The sequence below is a fragment of the Rutilus rutilus genome (genome assembly GCF_951802725.1).
Source record: "Rutilus rutilus genome assembly, chromosome: 14".
In the NCBI taxonomy this organism is placed as follows: Eukaryota; Metazoa; Chordata; class Actinopteri; order Cypriniformes; family Leuciscidae; genus Rutilus; species Rutilus rutilus.
Genome location: NC_140219.1, coordinates 1,918,674 through 1,941,479, shown reverse-complemented (window position 1 = coordinate 1,941,479; position 22,806 = coordinate 1,918,674). Strand labels below are relative to the sequence as shown.

At 35.1% G+C, this 22,806-nt stretch overlaps 2 protein-coding genes across 8 annotated transcripts in view; one reads left to right on the top strand and one right to left on the bottom strand.

Moving 5' to 3' along the window:
- Nucleotides 1-333: 333 nt before the first annotated feature.
- Nucleotides 334-22,806, bottom strand: part of LOC311303559 (uncharacterized protein) — a 79,339-nt gene continuing 56,866 nt past the window's right edge. The window contains exons 1-5 of one of the 4 annotated variants that reach the window (XM_084430086.1): nucleotides 8,033-8,193; nucleotides 5,741-6,079; nucleotides 5,073-5,183; nucleotides 4,395-4,466; nucleotides 334-3,046 (exon numbers count right to left, since the gene is read on the bottom strand). In XM_084430086.1, the coding sequence (XP_084286212.1) occupies nucleotides 2,895-3,046; nucleotides 4,395-4,466; nucleotides 5,073-5,183; nucleotides 5,741-6,079; nucleotides 8,033-8,078 (720 nt within the window). In that variant the 5' untranslated portion in view covers nucleotides 8,079-8,193 and the 3' untranslated portion in view covers nucleotides 334-2,894. Of the gene's footprint in view, nucleotides 3,047-4,394; nucleotides 4,467-5,072; nucleotides 5,184-5,740; nucleotides 6,080-8,032; nucleotides 8,194-22,806 lie in introns of those variants that run through there. The other 3 variants (XM_084430087.1, XM_084430082.1, XM_084430083.1) reach the window with 3 other exon arrangements.
- Nucleotides 14,534-22,806, top strand: part of LOC311304188 (protein NLRC3-like) — a 31,723-nt gene continuing 23,450 nt past the window's right edge. Inside the window, exons 1-5 of one of the 4 annotated variants that reach the window (XM_084431064.1) lie at nucleotides 14,534-14,849; nucleotides 17,184-17,656; nucleotides 18,129-18,225; nucleotides 22,170-22,295; nucleotides 22,620-22,733. In XM_084431064.1, coding sequence (XP_084287190.1) covers nucleotides 18,176-18,225; nucleotides 22,170-22,295; nucleotides 22,620-22,733 — 290 coding nt within the window. In that variant the 5' untranslated portion in view covers nucleotides 14,534-14,849; nucleotides 17,184-17,656; nucleotides 18,129-18,175. Of the gene's footprint in view, nucleotides 14,850-17,183; nucleotides 17,657-18,128; nucleotides 18,226-20,849; nucleotides 21,361-21,844; nucleotides 21,953-22,169; nucleotides 22,296-22,619; nucleotides 22,734-22,806 lie in introns of those variants that run through there. The other 3 variants (XM_084431066.1, XM_084431065.1, XM_084431067.1) reach the window with 3 other exon arrangements.

The window sequence follows — 22,806 nt, the reverse complement described above, 5'->3', positions numbered from 1 at the left end:
TGTGTGTGTGTGTGTGTGTGTGTCTCACTCTCAGTCATAGTAATTGACCATTATAAATTTAACTTGAACACAAACATTGTTTGTAAGCATGCTTGTTACTGTCAGTTATATTGGCCATAATAAAATTGAAACATTGTGTTTGTGTGTGTGTGTGTGTGTGTGTGTAAGTTTGTTACTCTCAGTCATAGTAATTGACCATAATAAATTGAAATTGAACACTTGAACATTGTGTTTGTGTAAGCATGTTTGTTACTGTGTTACAGTTTTGTTACATAAAATTTAAATTGGTGTGTGTGTGACACTTGGACTCAATGAGGACGATGAGGCAACGGGTAACAAAATAACAAGAAGCTTTATTCCAAAAACGATAGTATATCCAAGAAGAAACAGCATGTGAGGCACATATAGTGTGCAATGTCCACAAACAATCACCAACCATGACAAGGACATGAAGGGAACTTAAATACACAGATGATGACGAGACAACAGCTGAAGGCCATGATGATGATGACAGGTGTGGGTAATGGTAGAGGAGCTGCAGGTGTGGGCAGGGGCGTAGCAACGGGGGGGACTTTTAGAAACAGGTGATTCTGTCCCCCGCTTTTTTTTTTTTTTTTTGACCCAGCGTCAATATTTCTGCCCGTGTTCTCTGATTTGTTACTTAGACTTGAGTGAACTAACATTCAGCCAATCACAGCGCGAATCATCTCTTGGGCGTGTTTGCCATGAGCTTCAAATCTCTTGTTGCTCTTGCGGATTTTCGTTGTGTTTAGTTTTGCTGTTTGGCCGTCTGGGGTAAAATGAACCCCAGAAAAAAGCAGAGGACGATTGCATCCTTTTTTCAAACACGCACTATAAGTATGTATGTCGCGATGACATGAATCACGCGTAAAGTTATTTCCTTGTTGATTTAACCAACTGTAACGCAGAGTAAGACCGTCTATGAGTAAGACGTGTACGACAACAGAACCCGTATGGACCTGTCATGTCACGCTGGATTGTGCCGAGTGTGTGTTAAATGCTCTCCTAATTGTCGATTTGGATAAAAGCATCTGCTAAATGAGACATAACAGATTATTCCCATCAGGCACGCAACTTCATAAGACGTTGATATTTAGTTAAATTTCAAAAGTATTTAAAATAATCCAAATTAATACAGTTATAATTTTTCAATGTAAATGATTTAATTTGATTGGTAACAGCCTAGTGTCTTATTATTTTATATTGATCAAATTTAATCATTTGAAATGAAAGATGGAGCATACATTTAGGCTAATACAATTAGGGGGAAAATGCCCTTTATAAAGGTACAAAAAATTAGTGTTTTCAAACAGTGATGTAATGAAACATTGACAACTTAAGCTTGAAGGGAGTAAAGCCTCTGTTTAGGCTATTAAGGAAATGTAATTTTGCCAAAAGAAGACCTTTTATTTTAAATAAATGTACATTTTAAATCAGCCTACTTCAGTGTGATATGTTACCATATTAGCATGCTTAACACTGAGAATTTGAATAATTGTAATGTGATGATCACATGCAGATATCTAAATCAGAGAATATCATCGGGCGGTTTGCGGGTGGATTATTTATTTTTAACGGTGGATTCGGGTGACTCAAAGTGCACCAGATTAATGAATTTATCTTTAAAATGTACAAAATTTTCTTCCGGAGGTGCATGCCCCCCAGTGTTGCCAGATGTACGATAATTATCGTATTTGTACGATAATTTTGACCTCTGTACGATGTACGATCAATAATGGAAAAAATCCTATAATGTACGATAATTTCAGAACTGTGTGACACTTCAAATGATGGTCGTTGTAATATGACTTCTCATTGATCTAGCCGTGGATTCTACGTCTACCGGGGGAAGAACGCGTAGAGAGAGGGAGCGAGAGACCTTGCGTGTGTGTGCTAGTGTGCCTCACGAAGCGCATGTAAGGACCCAACCAATCAATTGTAAGTGCGGGCGGGCTTTTATCTTTACTCCCGAATCAGAACTGAACCCGACTCTTGACTCCCATAAATGACTTTGTGCAGGTTGGGATGTCTGTCATTTTCATGTCGTTGACTCGTGTACGATAATTTTCTTCCAAATACGATAATTTTGAGCTTCTGGTACGATACTTGGACATTTCCAATCTGGCAACACTGATGCCCCCGGACCCCCCTAAGCTCCACCCACAAAAATAATGTGGGAAACACATTAGGGTATATGATGATCTACACAAAAATATACATTTTATTATCTTATTATTAAATACATTATTAGGATTTTACCACCTCCGCCTCATTTTGAGCCAGGAAAAATACTGTTATGAACATCCTATGGTCACATACAGCTTTTGTCCCCCCCACTTTTATAATGGCTGCTACGCCCCTGGGTGTGGGCCAAGGAGGATCATGGGAACTGTAGTGCAGACAATGACGATGACAGTGACAATGAATGTAATGGTGATAGTGTGTGTGTGGGTTAGGCTGTAACGTTTCATTGTTGTTACAACTAACCCCGAGTCATGTAACCGCTAACAGGCAAACATTAGCACTAGCAACTTGCATGAAAAATATCTACACAGACACACAATAAACATAATTTAAATTTGATGAGTTTAACTAGAACTCTAACATCTGCAGTGTTTGCTTTACTTGATCACATGTGGAGTGAGGACTAAACTGAGCATGTGCAAAGGGAATCAGGGGATTTGTAACTAGTTCCTGATTGGACAGATTGGAATTGTTACAACTTTATTTGTTCACGTCAGTCAGGGTTTGTCCGGTTATATTGTGTTCTGGATGCATCAGACGCTCAATAACCGGAGCATCGCATCGGTCGGCTCATGACTGGGCCGTTGTGTGTTCAGACTCCCAGTCTGTGGGTTTGTGTTTGATTCACACTAGCGTGTCTGAACCACAGAATACACACACTCGTCCTGCGTCTGACGCGGCCGCTGAGCGCTGTAGCTGGAGAACGTCACTTCTCCATAATGAACCTCTTCCTCCTTCCTCTTCCTCTTGTTCTGAGAGTCGACGGTGGCATATTGTACTTCTGCAGACACAGATAATGAACAGATGAGGTTATACACAAGATTTATGTTGCATTAATGTTGATTGTAAATGATGATAAAGTACCAGGAAAGACTAATCAACAGGGAAAACTACAAAACTACAAACATGGCCACAGGAAGAGGACACAGAAACAATAGGAACATAAACTTCAACATAAAAGTCTCTACAAAACAAGCTCAACACTGGGATCGTGACAATAACTGATTTTAAATTATTTAACATTTTTTATCCTAAGTTACTGTATTTATTTATTTACTTTATTTGCATACTTATTTATACCGTATTTCATTTATTCATTTTATTTATTCTTTCCTTTATTTATTTATATTGTATTTCAGTTGTTTATACTATTTTTATTTGCATATTTATTTATTAATTTATAGTATTTATTTGATTTATTTATACTGAATTTTATTTATACTCTGTTTTATTTGCAGATTATGTATACTGTATTTCATTTATTTACAATTTCATTTATTTGCATATTTATTTACACTATTTATTCATTTATTTTTAGGCCTATACCTGTACTTATTTTATTTGCATATTTATACTCTATTTATTTTTTACTGTATTTTTTTTTTTTTTTACTATTTATTTATTCACATATTTATTAATATTCTTTATTTTATTTGCATATTTATATATAAATATATATGCATAAATAAATAAGCAAAAAAAAAAAGATTTATTTTATTTATTTATTTTATTATTTATTATTACCATTTATTTTATTTGCATATTTCTTTATGCTCTTTATTTTATTTGCATATTTATCCTCTCACTTTCCTCATGCGCTGGATTCCGTGACTCAACGTCAGGACTGTGTGACAAATGGTGTGACAACATTAACAGAAAATAAGCTTTGCTGGTCGAGTTTCTGCCGAGCCGGTCGTTATCACTGAAGCCACAGATGCTGTTTTTATCACACAGTCTTTCACTCTACAGGTTTTGTTTTTATTAAAAGCATGCAGTTCGGCTCTGTAACTCAGATATAATATCACAAATCAGACAGTGACTTACAGGCGTAGAGTCTGACCTCCAAAACCTGTTTTAATCCTTCAATTATTATTATTTTTTCTGTAAAAGGTTTACATAAAATGTGCCGTTGCTGATATTTCCTATAGTATTGTTTAGCCTACAACAATGAGGGCAAGATTTACATTTTCACATTGCTACAGTAAACCATTATGCATTATGTTCAGTTCCTAAAACTGTGTGTTATGTACTCGTCAAAGCTCATTTTGAATATTTGTGTGAATATTTTTGCTTGATGAATCTGTATTAGAGTCCAGACGCTCATTAAAGCCTCCCGATGTGAATCTCACCTGGTCTCTTCTGTTCTTCCTCTCTGTGGTGTTTCTTCTGAGTGACGTGTTCATTCACACGCTCTGAAACATCTGAGAAAACACTGACATTAAACATCTTAAAAAAATACTAAACCAATATTAAACTATGAGGAAAGATCAGTCATTTAAAGCTAACCAATAAATAGCCAAACTGTTTCTGCTTTCACCTGTTTTATATTAATAACTTGTAAGATGTGATATTTGATGTTTTTCATGCATAAATATAAATATCTGTCATTATTTACTCTATGAAAACTATAAACATAGGTTTGGAGCAACATAAGAGTGAATAAATTTAGTGAAGAGTGAATAAATAAGTTGAATTTAATCCATTTTTTTATCGTAAATGGTTGCACACAATTGATTTTAGCTAGATTTAAACAAATGCATTAAGTTGAACTAAAATTGATTAAGTTCAACTTAATGCATTTGTTTAAATGTAGCTAAAATCAATTGTGTGCAACCATTTACGATAAAAAAATGGATTAAATTCAACGAATATTTTTTTTTCAGTGTATATTTACTGTATATATTAATTTATCGGATTGTTTAATTTAAACAAATGTACAGAAAATAAGTGAATAAAGTGATGAAGCCAATGATTCAGCAGTGCTGCGATACGATATTTCACAGATTGATGAACTCAGCCGGACTGACTCGCTGTGGGTTTGAGCTGGTTCTTCTTCCTGTAAAAGTAATAAGCCACGATGACCAGGATTATAAGAACTGCAGCGAGACATCCCAGAACAGCCGGAAGGACTACAGGATCTGTGGAAGGAAAACACAGGACGAGGTTATCGAGAGTTACACAAAAATAACAGCAAAAAACACTGTAAAAAAAGTTGCTGCCTTAAATTTTTAAGTAAAATTAACTTGATGTATTAAGTTATTTCAACTTAAATTACATTGAACTGACTTTAAAAAATTTGTTGAATCTTGTATATCTTTTTGCTTAATTGCTTAACTTATTTTAATGAGTTAAAGCAATGTGTTGTCATAATTTTAAGCATAAATTTACAGTGAACAGCGACTGAATTAAAGTACTGTTTTTATAGAAATTAAAATCTGCTGTAAACACACACTGATCAAGCCGTTATCTGTATATGTTGGGCGGGTTGACGTGTCGTTCTCTAATCTGGTTACGGCTCTGATTATAGTATCAGATTATAAATATTCCAATGAGAGTTTCTGTATGAAGAGATGTAGATGTTTCTCTTATTATCATTCATCTGTACTTTATGTGTTATTATTAGCACTGATTTGCATGAGAGTGAGATCTTGGAGAACATGAGATTGTAATGAGTCTGATGAGAGAGTTACTGTACCTTCAACAATCACTTGAAGATTTGCTTTAAATGTTTCTGTGCCTTGTAAGTTAAAGACTTGTAAACTGTAAGTCCCTGAATCTGCTCTGATCACAGTGTCTATTATCAGAATCCCATCACTGACTGACACTTTATCATGTCTGTTATTAAAGAGATCACATTCATCCTTTCTTATCCCGTCATTCTTTATTTTACAAACTGGATCATCTGGTGTGTTGTAGTTTATCTTTCGTATCTTCAGTTCATTTGTACTAGTGTCCATCATGATCACACTGAGTTTGTCTCCGAGAGCAGCGGCACAGGGACCAGACTGATTAAACCTGCAGTTAATCTCCACACCTGAAGAACAAAACACACACACACACACACACACACACACACACACACACACACACACACACACACACACACTGTAAAACTATCTGTAAAATATAAATATCTTTTTTTAAATGCTGGACATTCAGAAGAATGCAAACCTCATGCTGTAAGGCAATAATCACCAGTGACTCTCTCAGCATAAATTAAACTCAGAAAAACAGTGACACAAATATTTTCACAAAATGAAACTTCTACAGTATAAATGTGAATAAACAGACACTTGATCTGATCTCAGTGAAACATCTGAACTCCGATCATCAATCTCAGACACCGGCGGGCGATCAACGCTTTAGTCGGGTTCTCACTTTTACTCACATATTACAATATTTAAGTGCATACTAATAATTCTACGGTGTTTTGTAGTGAAATTACACTGAAAATTCTTCAAAAAGATTTTTTTCAAAAAAAAATCTTTATATAACCATCAATGCCAATTAAACAACCTTTATTTTTCAGATGATGGCACTTATACTGTACACTTTACTTGTCTAATGTATGAATGTTATGTTAAGAAACATCCAAAAGCTAAGAGCCGATCACTGAAAGGTTCTTGGGAAAACCAAAACTGTTTCTTCAATGCAATCGCTGCAAAAATCCCCTTTTGAAATCTGTATTTTTAAGATCGTGTGTCATTTGAGACACACCTACTATTACCAGTTACTGTCTGACAACTAAACCTGCTTTTGAAACCCGTAATGTTTCAACACAAAGGTTTATATGTCATCTCTGGGTGTTTCTTCAGTCTTTTTAGATTTAAAAAAAAAACTTTAAATGACTATTTTCACTCTCTTGCTGTTTAAATCGTCTGCTAAAACACACACACACACACACACACATCACAGGAGGATTTTCTGAACCACATTTCACACTTAATGTGTGATAAAGATAATAATTAACATGTACTTTACCACTTCCACAAATAATAAACCACACCACAAACATTAAACCAAGGCCCATACTACCAAATCAATCCTATTTCTCTTTTTCTCTGCTGTCCACTTCTACTCTTGCTTACGCAATGAACATGTGGTTGTGACCAATTGCTTATGTTCCTCATTTGTAAATATAATGTACATAATAAAAATGTAAATATCATGCATTTTCATTGTTATTGCTATAAGTATAGGGCAAGAGTAAATAACTCAAGTTTAAAGTCCATCATTTTATCCCTTAAAACTCATCTTTGATCACCAAAATGACATATTTAAGCATTTTTTTTCATTGAAAACAATTTCTTCATGCCTTAAAATATCCTGAGTGTAACTCGACACCCTTGTCTCATTTAGTATACCTGGTTCTATGAATATGCAAATGAGCCCCCAAAGTTTTTTTTTGTGTGTCCTTGTTACATTACATGTCCTTAACATAGTAATAACAGTAAATTATGCATAATTACATGCAATTAACCCTCAAACAAATCCTAATCCTACCCTAACCCTATAGTAAGTACATGTAGTTGCTTAATATTACTCAGTACTTAAATATATAATTACACTGTAACAATGACACCTTAAAATAAAGTGTAACCGAAGGTTATTTTAGAAATCTAGGGTTCTCAACGTTAAAGATGATTTATGTCGAAAAAGGCTCTATATAAGGAGAAATGTCTTACATGATACTTTCATGCTTAACAGGTTATTTCAGTTTTTATAGTGATAAAGTATGTTTGTGAGCTGTCTAATTCATAAAATTCAATCAAATGCAAATTAGCCCCTTCATAAGGCCATAAAAGTGCTGGATTTGCACCACAGGGTGACTTTAAACAATAAAACACATTTTTAAAAATAGATGAAAATAAGTATTAAATGCAAGGTAACCGATTCTAAGGCTGCTGTAAAGTGACCTTCACATAAGTTGGAAAAACAAGTCCTAGGCCTTAAAAGTGCTTTGAGTTTGAGCTGAAAGTGGACTCACATGCAGCAGTTTTCAGCATCAGCGTCAGTCCAAACATGAGGATCATTTCTAGAGTCCAGAAGAGCCAGTAATCCAGCAGAAGAGAGAAGATGTTTCTTCAGATCCCGACTTCAGTCCGTCTGTGTTCTGGCTCTCACTGAAACACAGCGGAAAAACATCTGACTTTTACAAAGAAAGAAGGAAGAGGAAGTTTCCTCATCTGGGGGGGGGGGGCAGACGTGGGTCAGCAGTTTCCATTAATACACTTTCAGACAATGGAGGCTAAAAAATAATAATAATAAACAAGCAACTCTATATCTTTATCGGCTCAAACGTGCAAGTGCACCTTTTTATGTTCAGAGATTATTAGTTGGAAGAATCATATAAACGTTCATCTGTTCTAGTTCTAGTTACAGAAAAGCAACACATTTCTGCCAGACGGTGAAAGCAGAAGCGCATGACGGCAGAAGCTTCACCAACCACAAAATAACTTGTCTATAAAAACATGCATGTCACCAGCGTTATAGTTTAAAACCACTTAATCGAGTAAATGAGACCGAAGCAACAGACCAGAACCTGTTACATCAGATGCTTATGCAGAAAATAATGCACTCAATTCAAACTGGCATTGCATTTTTACAGCAAATGCAGCAAAGATGTTCTAGATATGACCCATGACCCTAAGAACAAGTATTAATAATAGACGTTTTACAACTGCATTAAATTATTTAGATATTCTATAATATATCTTCCTGTCGACATCAACGTTCATGCTGATTTTTTTTTAGTCCCTAGTTTTGAAACTGGAAGTGGGCAGCGGTGGCGCTCACAAATACACGTACAAGTTTGTTATTGGTATAATATGTATTTATTTACGCATTTCTCTCATGATGCAGGCAAGTGTGTGGACTGGTGTTTATTGCACTGTATTGTTAAAAGGCAGTATTTCAGATACATGCATTTACAGTAAAATACGTATTTGAAATAATAATTTGTATTTAGATAGATTTAAGTTTATTTTAATTTTTTTTATTATTATTTTAATTTTATTTATTTGCATTGCAGCTTTTAGTGGGCAGGAATTATTGACTCAGAGTGATCAAGAAACATGGACAAATGAGTAATAAAGAGTGGGACGTGCTTGATGTTAAAAAAAAGAGTTATTAAAAGTGCAATATTCTTGAAAAGAGACAGTATTTGCACACTGAAAAACAGCTTTTAAAAATCATCATTTACTCACCCTCAAGTTGTTTCAAAATTGTATGAATTTCTTTTTTTCTGCTGAACACAAAAGAAGATATTTTGAAAAAGGTCTGTAACCAAACAGTTGATGGACCCCATTGACTTCCATAGTAGGAAAAAAAAATACTATAAAGGGTGAACTATCCCTTTAATGTAAGTGATTTAGGTGGACGTTATATCTGTCGTTACTGAAATTTCAAACTTGACGTGTATTCTTGTTTGTGTTTATGGCTGTAACCAGCAGAAAGAAAATGAAATCTTTATTAGTTGTTTAGAGGAACATGTGTTAAAATTATTAACTAAATATCCAAATTCCATGCTTATTTTTGGTGGAGATTTTAATGTTGCCATATGGCAGCATAGACAGATGGCCTCCAAAACTCCCTGACAATACTAGTTTATACTTGAAAACATTTATGCAAAGATTCTCTTTGATCGGGAGAGTGTTATATCCCTCTCAAAAGATGTTCACATGGAGTAATAACTCTCTCTCCTCCCAGTCCTGAATTGACATGTGGCTTATCTCTAAAGAATTATGCAATACCTCTACTGACATTTTGCCATCACCATTTTCTGACCACAAGAGTATCTTCATTCGTACCCATTTTCTTGCCTCTGATAATGTGCACGGATTCTCTTCTTACTGGAAACTTAACAACACCATTCTGTCTTATACAGTGAAGTAGAAGATGAAATTAATAAGATAATTCACAAAAATTGGAATAAAGCAAGAGAGGAGAATAGGGACCTGGGAATTTACTAAATATGAAATTGGCAAATATCTTTAGTTTAGTTTAATTTAGTACTGATTTGGCAAAAAAGAAAAAAACTGATGAAAATTCCGTTAAATGCAAAATCCCCAATCATTTATTCGATTTACTTGATTGTGAAAAAGCAGAATTGGTTGAATTACAGTGCGAATTAGACAACATATATACAGTAAACATAAAGCCAAAGGGGCATTTATTAGATCGCGCAGAAAATGGATTGAAGAGGGTGAACAAAACTCTGCGTATTTTTTCAGATTGGAAAGACAGCGAGCTAAAAACAACCAAATTCAAAAACTAACGATTAACGGTAATATTAGTGATGACCCTAAAAGTATCGCAAAGTTCTGTGCCAAATTTTACAGCGATTTGTATACTTCTAAATTTTCCCAACAACATATGAATGATTTCTTTGATTCATTACCTAATATAAACCAGTTAAGTGATTTAGATCAACACTTTTGTGACGCCTCTATCACAGTGAAGGAGATAGAGGAGGAAAGCTATTAACTGTTTAAAAGCCAACAAATCTCCCGGAACAGACGGACTCAGCTCAGAGTTTTACAAGCTATTTAATCATAGTATATAGCACCATTCTTGTTAAAGGTGTATGAGGAAAGTATAGAAAAAGCATTACTTCCAGCCACATTATGTCAAGGATTAATAACTCTTATACCAAAATGAAATAAAGATCCCCTCCTAATAGACAATTGACGTCCAATTACACTATTAAATAATGATTATAAAATAATAGCTGCAGTCCTAGCAAAAAGATTAAAATATGTTTTGAACTCTATAATTGATGAAACAGTCAGGATTTATGCAGAAAAGACACATTTCTAATAATATACGGTTAGTACTAGACTATTCAGAATTAATTGTCAATGATGGCTTGACACAAATTTTTATTTCAGGCTCTTCGAAAAATTGGCTTTGGCGACTCCTTTTGCAGGATGGTCCAAATGCTTTAAACGGAAACAGCTCAGTTAAGCTAAGTAATGGTACTTCACCTAGATTCTTTTTAAAACGAGGAGTTAGACAAGGATGTCCAGTTTCCCCTATTCCTAATTGCAACACAATTCCTTAGCTTACATATCAATGGTAGTTCTTTAAAGGGTATCACAATTGGTAACACTAAAATAAAAATGAGTCAATTAGCGGACGATACAGCTTTATTCTTGAATGACTCTTCACAAGTTCCAGTGGCTTTGGGTATTCTTCAGTCCTTTTCTGAAGCCTCTGGGTTAAATCTAAATTTTTAAAAATTGTGAATTGCTACCCATTAAAAATTGATCTCTAACCTCAATTGAGAATATTACTGTTAAAAATAGGGTAACATATTTAGGTATACAAATTACTAAAGATGAATGTAGATGTTCAGCAAACTTCAAACCTATTATTACCAAGACTCAAAAAAGATGCAATTGCTGGTTACAAAGGGATCTGTCCTTAAAAGGCAGCTCACTAACGCAGCTCAGTCTCTTTTTGTGGACAAGCCCACTTCTAAATTAATTAATGAGGTTTGAATAAAATTCTTATGGAAAAATAAGTCTCATTATATGAGAAAATCATCCATCCAATCAAACCATCTTCTATTTGGAATGTTTTTTCACAACTTGGTGGCATTAATTTTCTATTAATGTGTAATTATGATGTATCCAAACTCACTATCAAACTCTCCAACTGTCATCGTCAGGTTCTCTTAGCATGGGCTCTAATTTATAAGCATAACTTTTCACCACAGAGATGTTTTATTTGGAACAATAAGAACATCTTATTCAAGAATAAGTCTCTATTTTATGATAATTGGTTCAGTAATGGTTTATTTTTGGTGGAGCAGTTGTTTAATAAGCAAGGTCTTTTATTCAGATGTTCAGAATTTCTTTCCGAATACCAAATACAAATAACCCCAAAAGAATTTGCTTCAGTAATGGGTGCTATTCCCTCTGGTTTATGTATGCTTTTTAAAAACTGTAATTACTCCTCCCCAGTATCTACTGCATCCTTTCCTAAACCTTGTGATACTTCTGTTGGTCAAATCTGTTTTTCTGAGTCAAAAGCTAAAAACTATAAAATAAGATCTTTATTTCTTAAGGATTTGATTTCTGTTCCAGCTGTTATTTCCTTTTGGAATCATTTGTTTGTTAACCTTAATTGGAAAAAAATCTGGGCCCGTATTCATAAAGAATCTTAATGCAAAGAGTAGCTCCTAGTGACAAAATTCTAAGAAAATTCTTAGAAATGTGGGCGTTTACTCTTAAAATGAAAGAAAAACTCCTAGTAAAGAAAAAAGTAATTCAGAAAGCATCTTAACCCTTAAAAGAGGTCTTAAGGTCAAAATTGTTAGGAGCACGGACAAGGACTTTTAAGAGGCTTAAGAGTTTCTTTAGCAGAGGAGAAAATGGCAGAAAGACGAAGAGGGAGAAGAAATGTGTTGCAGACAATGGATGACAGTGAGTTAATAAGACACTATAGATTAGATCGTGCAGGGATCATGTTTGTGACTGATCTTTTTAGAGACACGCTAATATCTCCGACACAGTGCAGAAATGCCATAGCGCCTGAAATGAAAGTAATCACTACATTACGATATTTGGCAACTGGGAAAATTCCATGTTTGATACATTAAAACCAACATTCAAACCACCGCTTAAATAGACATGCCAGCAATCAGTGTAACTGGAAAGAGTGGAACAATTTTTAGCATTCTAAGCAATCAAATACCTTATAGGAAATCAACAGCATGGTAAATAAAAAAAAGGATTTATATACACATATATAATGCAATAGTGTGTGTGAGAGAACGATCAAATAGGAAAAATTACGCATGTAAGTTCAAAGTGGAGGCTTAGAATAGACCCTATACTTAAAATCACTTTTTTTTTTCCTTCTTGGACAACCAACCAATCACAGTCTTCAAAAGATTGTGTCATACATAGCAACGGGGTCAGTCCCGCCTCCTCACTAAGATAAAAGTTTTTATATTTTCCTTACTCAGAGTTGCTCTCAGATCGGTCCCGAATCGCTTTTAAGCTAAGACTCCTACATAAAGGTTTTTAAGCTAAATTAAGAGTTTTCTGAGAGGATTCTTAGAATCTTTATGAATACGGGCCCTGGTCTTTACAGCAGAAATTCTTTCTCACAAATAAAGTGAAAGAAATCTCCTTTAAGCTCATACACAGGTTCTCTCCTGTTAAGAAATTTATACAAAGTTTTAAATCTGACATTGAGCTAACATGCTCTTTTTGTTTGAACTCTGATGAAACAGTGGTTCACTTATTTTGGTGGTGTCACTACACTCAGAAGCTTTGGAATGATATTGATGTATTTATCAAGTGTAAGATTTGGCCAGGCTTCTCAATACATATGAGAAACATTATATTTGGGTATTATGACTCAGACCCCACAAACGAAAATGCCTGTTTTGTTATTAATTTAATTCTTTTCCTAAGCAAATTTTACATTCACAAATGCAAATTTTCAAACTGTAAACCTGTCTTCTCTGTCTTCTTTAAAGAAATAGAAAGTTATCTAAATGTGATTTCAGTATCTACTAATAAGAAAGATATAAGGACTGTTAGAATCTGCACTGCCTTTGATCTCTTCATGTGAACATTTTATGTGATGTAACGGCCCTACCTCTTTTTTTATTTTTATATACTATATATATATTTTTTATTTTTTTTATTTTTTTTATTTTTTTGCTATTGCCTCCTTTATTGTTTTGGTTGTTATTATGTGATGTACGTATGCTTTCTCTTTTGTACGTTCCCGTTCTCAGCATTAATAAAAAATAAAATAAAAAATGTCCCCCATTAGGTATAATAATGGATGAGTTTGGATATTGTCTAGAGTTCCTACGATTATATCATTATGGAATGGCTGCACTTATTGTTTGATATGGAATAAAATTTGGAGAAAAAACAACAACAACTGTGATGTATTGTTCTCTTTTAAAATATTTTATTTTAAAACTCTGGTATCATGTTTTATGTGTATACGTAGCCTACGTTATGTGTGAATAAACTCTCTGACAGTGCGAACTTGATATGTAATTCAAGTTCTGTTGCTTTTATATGAAAATAAATAAAATGAACAACACACCCAAAGCACTTGTTATTTAATTCCATTCCAAATACATGTTTATCAATATTTTTTTCTTTAATACAGACATAGGCTATGTGTTTTTATTTTTTTTATAAAAATTAAATTGCATAACCCAAAGAGATCGCACTGTCAGATAGTTTGGGAATATTCACACATAACATATACACATAAAACATGATATTAAAATCAAACATTTTAAAAGAGAACAATGCGTCACAGTTGTTTAAACCAATGAGCATTAAGCATCATGCTTTTGATCAGCGCAGTCGGTGGAGAGCAACTGCAGAATCTGACGCGTCCGCCTTGCGCTCGCGAGAGATTTTTGACAAACGTCAGCATGACATCAGAGCAAGGCGGACCGCACTCGGACACATTTCTATTTCTAACCGGCATGCATCTCGCGCTGATCACCGGTGATCGGTTCTGCGCAGATTTTGCTCATCTCAAACAAGCCTTCTGATCCACTGCGAGAAGAGAGATCTGTCCGTCTTGCCTGCGCTTTTTTCACTCCTCCTCTCACTGCAGCCGCTCCTACTCTCGCATACACTTCAGGCGAGGCGAGGCGCATCTCAAACAATGGGGTCCCTGTGTCCATTTCTTGACGTTCATGGACGGTATTACACACTCCTGTACAGTTGGTGGCGATATACTACAAAATAGTCATCTGCCAAGAATCAGAAGAAGAAGAAGAAGCAGCATCCATTTATTTTACTGTCTATGAAGTAAGTTCTCCTGTCACCAATAGGCAAACCTGGAAAGGACAAATCCAATCCAATTAATTATAGGCCAATTGCATTAACTTCTAATTTATGTAAATTGATGGAAAAAATGATTGTACGTAGACTAAATTATATATTGGAAGTTAAAGGATTTATGTCACCATACCAAAGTGGATTCAGGGCAGGTCGGAATTCTATGGACGCTGTGTTAAGCCTAGAAGCAGATATCAGGAAAGCGCAGGCTAATAAAGAAGTAATGGTAGGGGTGTTATTCGACATAGAGAAAGCTTATGATATGCTTTGGAAAGAGGGACTTTTAATAAAAATTAAATGTATGGGAATTGGAGGAAAGATGTATAATTGGATTATGGATTTTCTTCTTGAAAGAACAATTCAAGTTAGGATAGGAGTAGAGTATTCAGAGACATACAAGATAGAGAACGGAACTCCTCAAGGAAGTGTATGCAGCCCAGTTTTATTTAATATTATGATAAATGATGTTTTTTGTAATTTAAAAGGTGATGTAGGAAGAGCATTATTTGCGGATGACGGGGCAATTTGGAAAAGAGGACGTAATATTGCACGTGTAACACAAAGTATTCAAAAAGCAGTAGATGAAGTGGAGGGGTGGGCAAATAATTGGAGCTTTAGATTATCTGTGGCTAAAACTCAGGTTATATGTTTTACTAAAAGGAAAAAAATACCAGAGATTAAGTTAAAGTTATATAAGCAGGAATTGGAGCAAGTGCCAGTAGTCAAATATCTCGGTGTATGGATGGATTCCAGGATGACTTTTGCTATACATGCTAAAAATCTGATTAAGAAATGTAAAAAAGGAGTAAATATATTAAGATGTTTAACAGGGGTTGAATGGGGAGCTTGTAGATTATCGTTGAAAAGAATATATAATACTTTAATTAGATCAAGTTTAGATTATGGAAGTATAATTTACGGTTTTGCAAACGAGACTACACTCAAAAAGATTGAAGCAATACAAAATCAAGCCCTAAGAATATGTTGTGGTGCAGTCAGAACATCCCCCATAGCAGCTCTACAGGTAGAAGTTGGGGTTGCTCCGGTAAAACTTCGAAGACTTAAAATAAGACTGAATTATTGGGTTAATATAAAAGGTCATAAAAAGAATCATCCAGTGAAGGGAGTACTAGAAGAATGCTGGGAACATGGGAATAAAAACATTAAAAGCTTGGGATGGAGTGTTCAAAGAGAAGTACAAGAAGCAGGTATTGAAGATTGTGATGTTAGCCCTACTGTGATATTATCCAGTATACCACCATGGATTTTTCCAATGCCAATAATTGACCTACAAATTCAAATGAAAATTAAGAATGAGAAAGACATCCTAAAGAATATTATAGCACAGCAGTATTTAGATCAGACTTACTCATCATGGGTGCAAATATTTACTGATGGGTCTAAGGATCCTATCTCTGGAAGAACAGCAGCTGCTGTATTTATTCCTAAGTTTCAAATTAGTATCAAGAAAAGAATAACTGATCATATCTCAGTATTTGCAGCAGAATTAGTTGCCATGATGGTTGCACTTCATTGGGTAGAGGATGTAAAACCGAGATTAGTAGCTATATGTTCTGATTCGTTTGCAGCAATCACAAGCCTCGTAAGTGGAAATAAAGTATCAAGGCAAGACATTATATATGAAATACTTGCAAGTTTGTTAAGAATAAGTAGTGTAAGCTTAATAGTGTTTGTGTGGGTTCCTGCTCATGTGGGATTGGAGGCCAATGAAGTGGTAGATAGACTAGCAAAGCAAGCAGTAAAACATAATGAGATAAATGTGCAAGTGACGTTAAGCAAAAATGACGTTAAAAGTAAAATAAAAGAATTCATAAACAATAAATGGCAAGAACTATGGAATAATGAGGTCAAGGGAAGACAGTTGTATAGTATTCAGAAGCAAGTAGGAAACGGAAGAAGTGTTTTTGGGAATAGGAAAGAGGATACGATTGTTTCTCGTATTAGAATAGGGCACACACAATTAAATCATTCCTTGTTTAAGATAGGAAAACATGATACGGGAAAATGTAATTATTGTGATCAGGCAGAAACAATAGAACATGTTTTAATAAAATGTTTAAAATATGGAAAAGAAAGGTTAGTACTTAAGAGGAAAGTAAGAAAATTGGGTGTGGTAGTATTCAGTATGGAAAGTCTATTGGGAAAGCAAGTAGAACAAGTAAAAATATATAGTGCGATAATGAAGTATCTTAAAGCAATAGGAGTAGGTTGGAGAATTTGAAGTATAGGGGATACTTTTTTTTTTTTTTTGAGTTGATTATTGTTTTGTTTTTTTGTTATTAGTGCTTCACACTCCAGTCCAGTTGGTGGCGGTAATCCACCGGAAGTTGGTTTGCCAACCGCCATAAAACACCAAATGAAGAAGAAGAAGAAGTTCTCCTGTCGGATTATTTAATCTTTGAATTAATTGTTATTGTATTTTTTTATTTTTTATTATTATTATTCTGTTATTCTAAATCCCTCGTAAGATATTGTTTGTTCTTATTCATTGCTAAAGGCTAACTTTCGTTGGAATATAATTCTATGTTTGTCAAATTAAATGTCAAATGTTACTGGCAAAATGTAAAAAAAAAAAAAAAAAAAAAAAAGTTCTCCTGTCGGCATTTAAGCAGGAACAATACGAAATACGATACGGAAAAAACCAACTGAGCATCAACAGCAGTGTTTATCAACGTTTAAGAAGGAATTTACGTGTAGTTTTATGATGTTAAAGCTGGAGAATTTGAGATCCTGTGTCTTGTAAAAGTTTGATCAAGGTGAGTGTTCATGTGTGACTTTCTCATATTAATATGAATCTCTGGAGGACATTTTACGTGATTGTTTGACATGAAACCTTTAATAAAGGGTTTCTTTCACTTCAGTGTTTCCTTTGTGTTTCGTGATGTTTGTGATTCTTCAGAAGTTTAGCTTGTAAACATTCATAGGCCAATTCACTTAAACGCCAACAAACACGTTTATTTATCGGATCAGTGTGTGTCGATGTGTGTGTCGGGGTTTTCTTTTCTTTTCCACCCGAACATGTTCAATCAGTGTTTCTCGGTGTCCGTTATTTTTCATCAAATTCTGAATCCAGGTCGAGTTGTTTGTGTGTGAAAAGGCCCTGTGAGCTTGAGTTAACGCAGTCACATCATGATCCTTTTTCTTCCACACTCCAGATATGTTCAGCTTAATTATGAAGGTTGTTTAATTTAATCATTTAATTTAGTGTGTGAATGTTTCTTCATTCAGAGTCAGTGGAGGAGATCAAACTCATCAGATTCTCCTGTATCTTCATCATGGCTGATTCACTAGGATCCAGAGATGGAGATTTGTCTCCAGGATGCAGGTACTTTCAACAAACACAGTTAAATATCTTCTATCTATAAATTAGAGGAACGTCTGTCTGTCTGTCTGTGTGTCTGTTATTCGCATATCTCTCGAACCGTTAGTCCGATTGATTTAAAACTTGACAGGTGTCTTTCTACGGGCACGAGTAAGTGCAGTGCCAAGTTTGACGTTGTTTGGATGAGAAATGCAAAAGATATCGTAAAAAATACCAGTAAAAGAAGCCCCAAGAAGGTTGTGGTTTAAAAATAAACATTCTGACATAAACACTCAGTCAGCTACACTGTTTACTTCTGATATGAATATTATAGTTTGGTTCCAAAACGTGATAAATCCATTTTGATTAATTTGAGTAAAAATGTGTTTTCTTTACCAAGAAACCAACAATTAGCCTACTAAAAACACACACAAAATCTGATTTTGCACGGGCACTTTGCACTGCTCCCTGAATCGACGCGCTTATTCATTTGTGGATGTTAACTGAATCTGTAAGTCAGCTGTGCTGTTTACTTCTGAATATTATATTTCATTCTGGTGCACTTAACGTTATCGCTACTGTGTAATAGTAGCCTATGCTATTCACCAACTAAACATATCCTATTCAATGTGTTCACAGTCTCTTTCATGGGCATCATTTATAGTAGCCTATTCACAAACTGTTTCCTCAAGCATCAGTTCACTTTATGCTTTCTACCATGCACAAATAAAAATGTCATTGAACTTTGTAACAATGAGCACTCAAATACACCAAATCAACAATTACTAAAAACACACACAAAAACTGATTTTGCACGGGCATTTTGCACTAGTTGTATTAAATCACAGAAAAAGTGATGTAACGTTTGTTACATTATATACACAGATCAAAGAAAGTTTACAGAAAAAAAAAAAAAAAATTGCCTATTTTTGTTTTGAAACTGACACGAAATATTAAATAAAAAGATCATAAAGTTTTCTCAAAGTGGTTCAAAGTGGTAATATGGTTCATATCATAAAGAATGAATCTAAAGGATTAAACTGAATCTGTTCTCTGTTCCAGTTCAGTCCAGCAGACGAGCTCAAACCCAGAGTCCAGCTGTGTGTCTATGAAGAGTAACCAGTCTATGGGCTATGTGCACAAGCGTCGCGACGAACTTCCGGTATTGTCAGAAGTTGGCATATCAGTTTCCGGTTTACGGCTGTCTTCATCGGCATCCGCTATAAACAAACAAGATGAGTGCTGCTGTTGTACGAAATAAAGAGATATAATGTGCGTGACACATCTAAGTTTCTAAGAACTGCAGGTGGATCTAACGGCCGTTTCACACTCCGTGTGCTGTGTGTGTGTGTGTGTGTGCGCGCGCGCGCGCGGTGCAGGAGCACACATATACACTCTTTAATGGATGCATGCACGTTTAAGCACAATTTAAACAACGTTACGTGGGGCTATTATTCCATGCATTATTAAGTTGCTCAAGCAAGTGGCCAAATATTTTACTGTATATTGACAAAAACAGCCGACTCTCATGCCTTTCTTTTCCATTTAAATTTTAATAAAATAAATCTTGCATGTCACAAAGAACTTGTTTTCCACCTCCACGAATGAGACGAGTGTTGTTCAATATGTCGCCTTGTTGAAGTAAATTGTAGTTTACCTTGCTTTACCCCGGTCCTCTAAAAGTAAAGAGATGACTGTGAAAAATAATAGTAGGCCTATATAAATGCATTTATGGTGAGATTTTTACATTTTATTTAATTAAACCCATTCATGGTGAAATTACTACATTTTCAGGTCAATCTTTGTTCATTTTGACCACGAAACATGCGCTGTCACTTTAATTCAGCGTTTGCAGCACAGCAAAAATAGACTCGGTGCGGAAACGATCTCTGCACTTCTGTATGCTGTATATTTGCCGCACCTGGAACGGATCGACGGACTGCAACCGCGTGCAGTGTGAAAGCTCTAACCTGTTAGCATGGGTACGTATAAGCACTGCTGTGTGCCACTTTGCTCTGCTTAAAGTCGCTAACAGCCATTTGAGCTTCAATTTCGCTCACAAAACCTTTGCATTCTATTACGAGCGAACGCATGCAAAGTTCTCAGGGGAACGCATGCATACATGCATGTGTGTATTTATATATACAAAATAATTATACACAGTACACACACATATATAAACACAAACTTTTATTCTGATGCGATTAACTGCTGCACGATTTTAAAAAATTTTGTGACGACCCTTAACCGTCTAGTATGAAAGCCCATTTTCACCACATAAAAAAACATCAATAAAAATATGACATAAAAAGACGATATGATACTAATCCACAATTATGAGATGAAAAGTCAAAACTTTGACTTGCATATTCATAATAATGCAGTTGAAATTGACATACTAAGCAGAAATCATGACATTAAGTCATAACTATGACATTAAAAGCCGAAATTATGACATACGACAATTTACTTCAACAAGGCGACATATGAACAACACACGTCTCATTCGTGGAGGTGGAAAAACAAGTTCTTTGTGACATGCAAGATTTATTTTAATAAAATTTAAATGGAAAAGAAAAGGCATGAGAGTCGGCTGTTTTTGTCAATTTACAGTTAAATATTTGGCCACTTGCTTAATAAGTAATGCATGGAATAATAGCCCAACGTTGTTTAAATTGTGCTTAAACGTGCATGCGTCCACTAAAGAGTGTATGTGTGTACAAAGAGAATCGCAATGCTGACAAAACTTTTTTTAAATAAAAGTTGCAACGTAACTTCTGGATTTTAAATAAAAATAGTAAGTGTTTGTGGTACTGCCGTGAATCAGTTATTCACTGCAAACGCATCATAATGTGAAGCATATAGCGCGTGCTGCTCCTGCACCGCACACACACTGCACACGGAGATGTGTGAAACGGCCGTTAGATCCACCTACAGTTCTTAGAAACTTAGATGTGTCACGCACATTATATCTCTTTATTTCGTACAACAGCAGCACTCATCTTGTTTGTTTATAGCGGATGCCGATGAAGACAGTCGTAAACCGGAAACTGATATGCCAACTTCTGACAATACCGGAAGTTCGTCGCGACGCTTGTGCACATAGCCTATGGAGAAGCCAATAATGTTTAAGAGTGGAGACAAACGGCCTGATCTCAGGTATATCATTTCTATAAAAGATGTGCTTATAGTATGACACTTTTGAATTTATTAAATTAATATATCTCAGTCAGTCTAATACTAGTGTAAAGCCCATCAATGGTGCATTTTAAGATGTCCAACCCAGTTGTAATTTCAATTCGTTTTATTGACAACAATCACATAAATAGGCTTAAATGGTAGCAAGTTGATAAGTTAAAAAGGGCACACAAAAGTAAATAAGTGCAGACGTTCAATAATTTGACTTGATTTCAGTAATTCAAAACAGTGACAAAGACTAGTTCCTGGGTTCCAACCTCCAAGAAAGAAAATCAATGCCACCTATCTGGCGTTGTATCTTGCAACAGCTACAGCTTACAACAACTGTTTTGCAATTTAGGCACATACTCAGTCTCAAAGAAAAATCTCAGCAGCCTATCTGGCGTTGTCTATTCAGCGTTCGCGCCGCCATTACCACTGAACTAACGCTACTTTATTCATAAAGGGGACAACGGACCGGAAACTACCGTATTCACCCTACCACACAGGACTACCGTAAATACTAGTGGTTACAGCTATCACCTTATCACACTAGCAATGACATCAAGCAAATGTAAGCTGAGATTTCTTCTACCTTTGTATAATGGAGAAGGTGTAAAATTGAGTGGATTTTTCTAACCGCTGGTTCATATTTGTTGAAAGCTTCACAGTGTTCAGAACAGAGATGTTTCACAGCAAGAGTACTGTTACTTCCTAGTGTTTCCTAAGACAGAAGATTCTTGTAAAAGTGCACAACATTTATAAGTCTGGATGCTTTTTATTTTACTTAGTTTTGAAACCAGTCCAGTCCAGCAGAAGAGATCAAAACCAGAGTCCAGCTGTGTGTCTATGAAGAGTAACCAGTCTATGGAGAAGCCAATAATGTTTAAGAGTGGAGACAAACGGCCTGATCTCAGGTATATCATTTCTATAAAAGATGTGCTTATAGTATGACACTTTTGAATTTATTAAATTAATTTATCAAAGTCAGTTAGTCTAATACTAGCAATGACATCAAGCAAATGTAAGCTGAGATTTCTTCTACCTTTATATAATGGAGAAGGTGTAAAATTGAGTGGATTTTTCTAACCGCTGGTTCATATTTGTTGAAAGCTTCACAGTGTTCAGAACAGAGATGTTTCACAGCAAGAGTACTGTTACTTCCTAGTGTTTCCTAAGACAGAAGATTCCTGTAAAAGTGCACAACATTTATAAGTCTGGATGCTTTTTATTTTACTTAGTTCAGTCCAGCAGAAGAGCTCAAACCCAGAGTCCAGCTGTGTGTCTATGAAGAGTAACCAGTCTATGGAGAAGCCAATAATGTTTAAGAGTGGAGACAAACGGCCTGATCTCAGGTATATCATAAAGATGTGCTTATAGTATGACACTTTTGAATTTATTAAATTAATATATCTCAGTCAGTCTAAT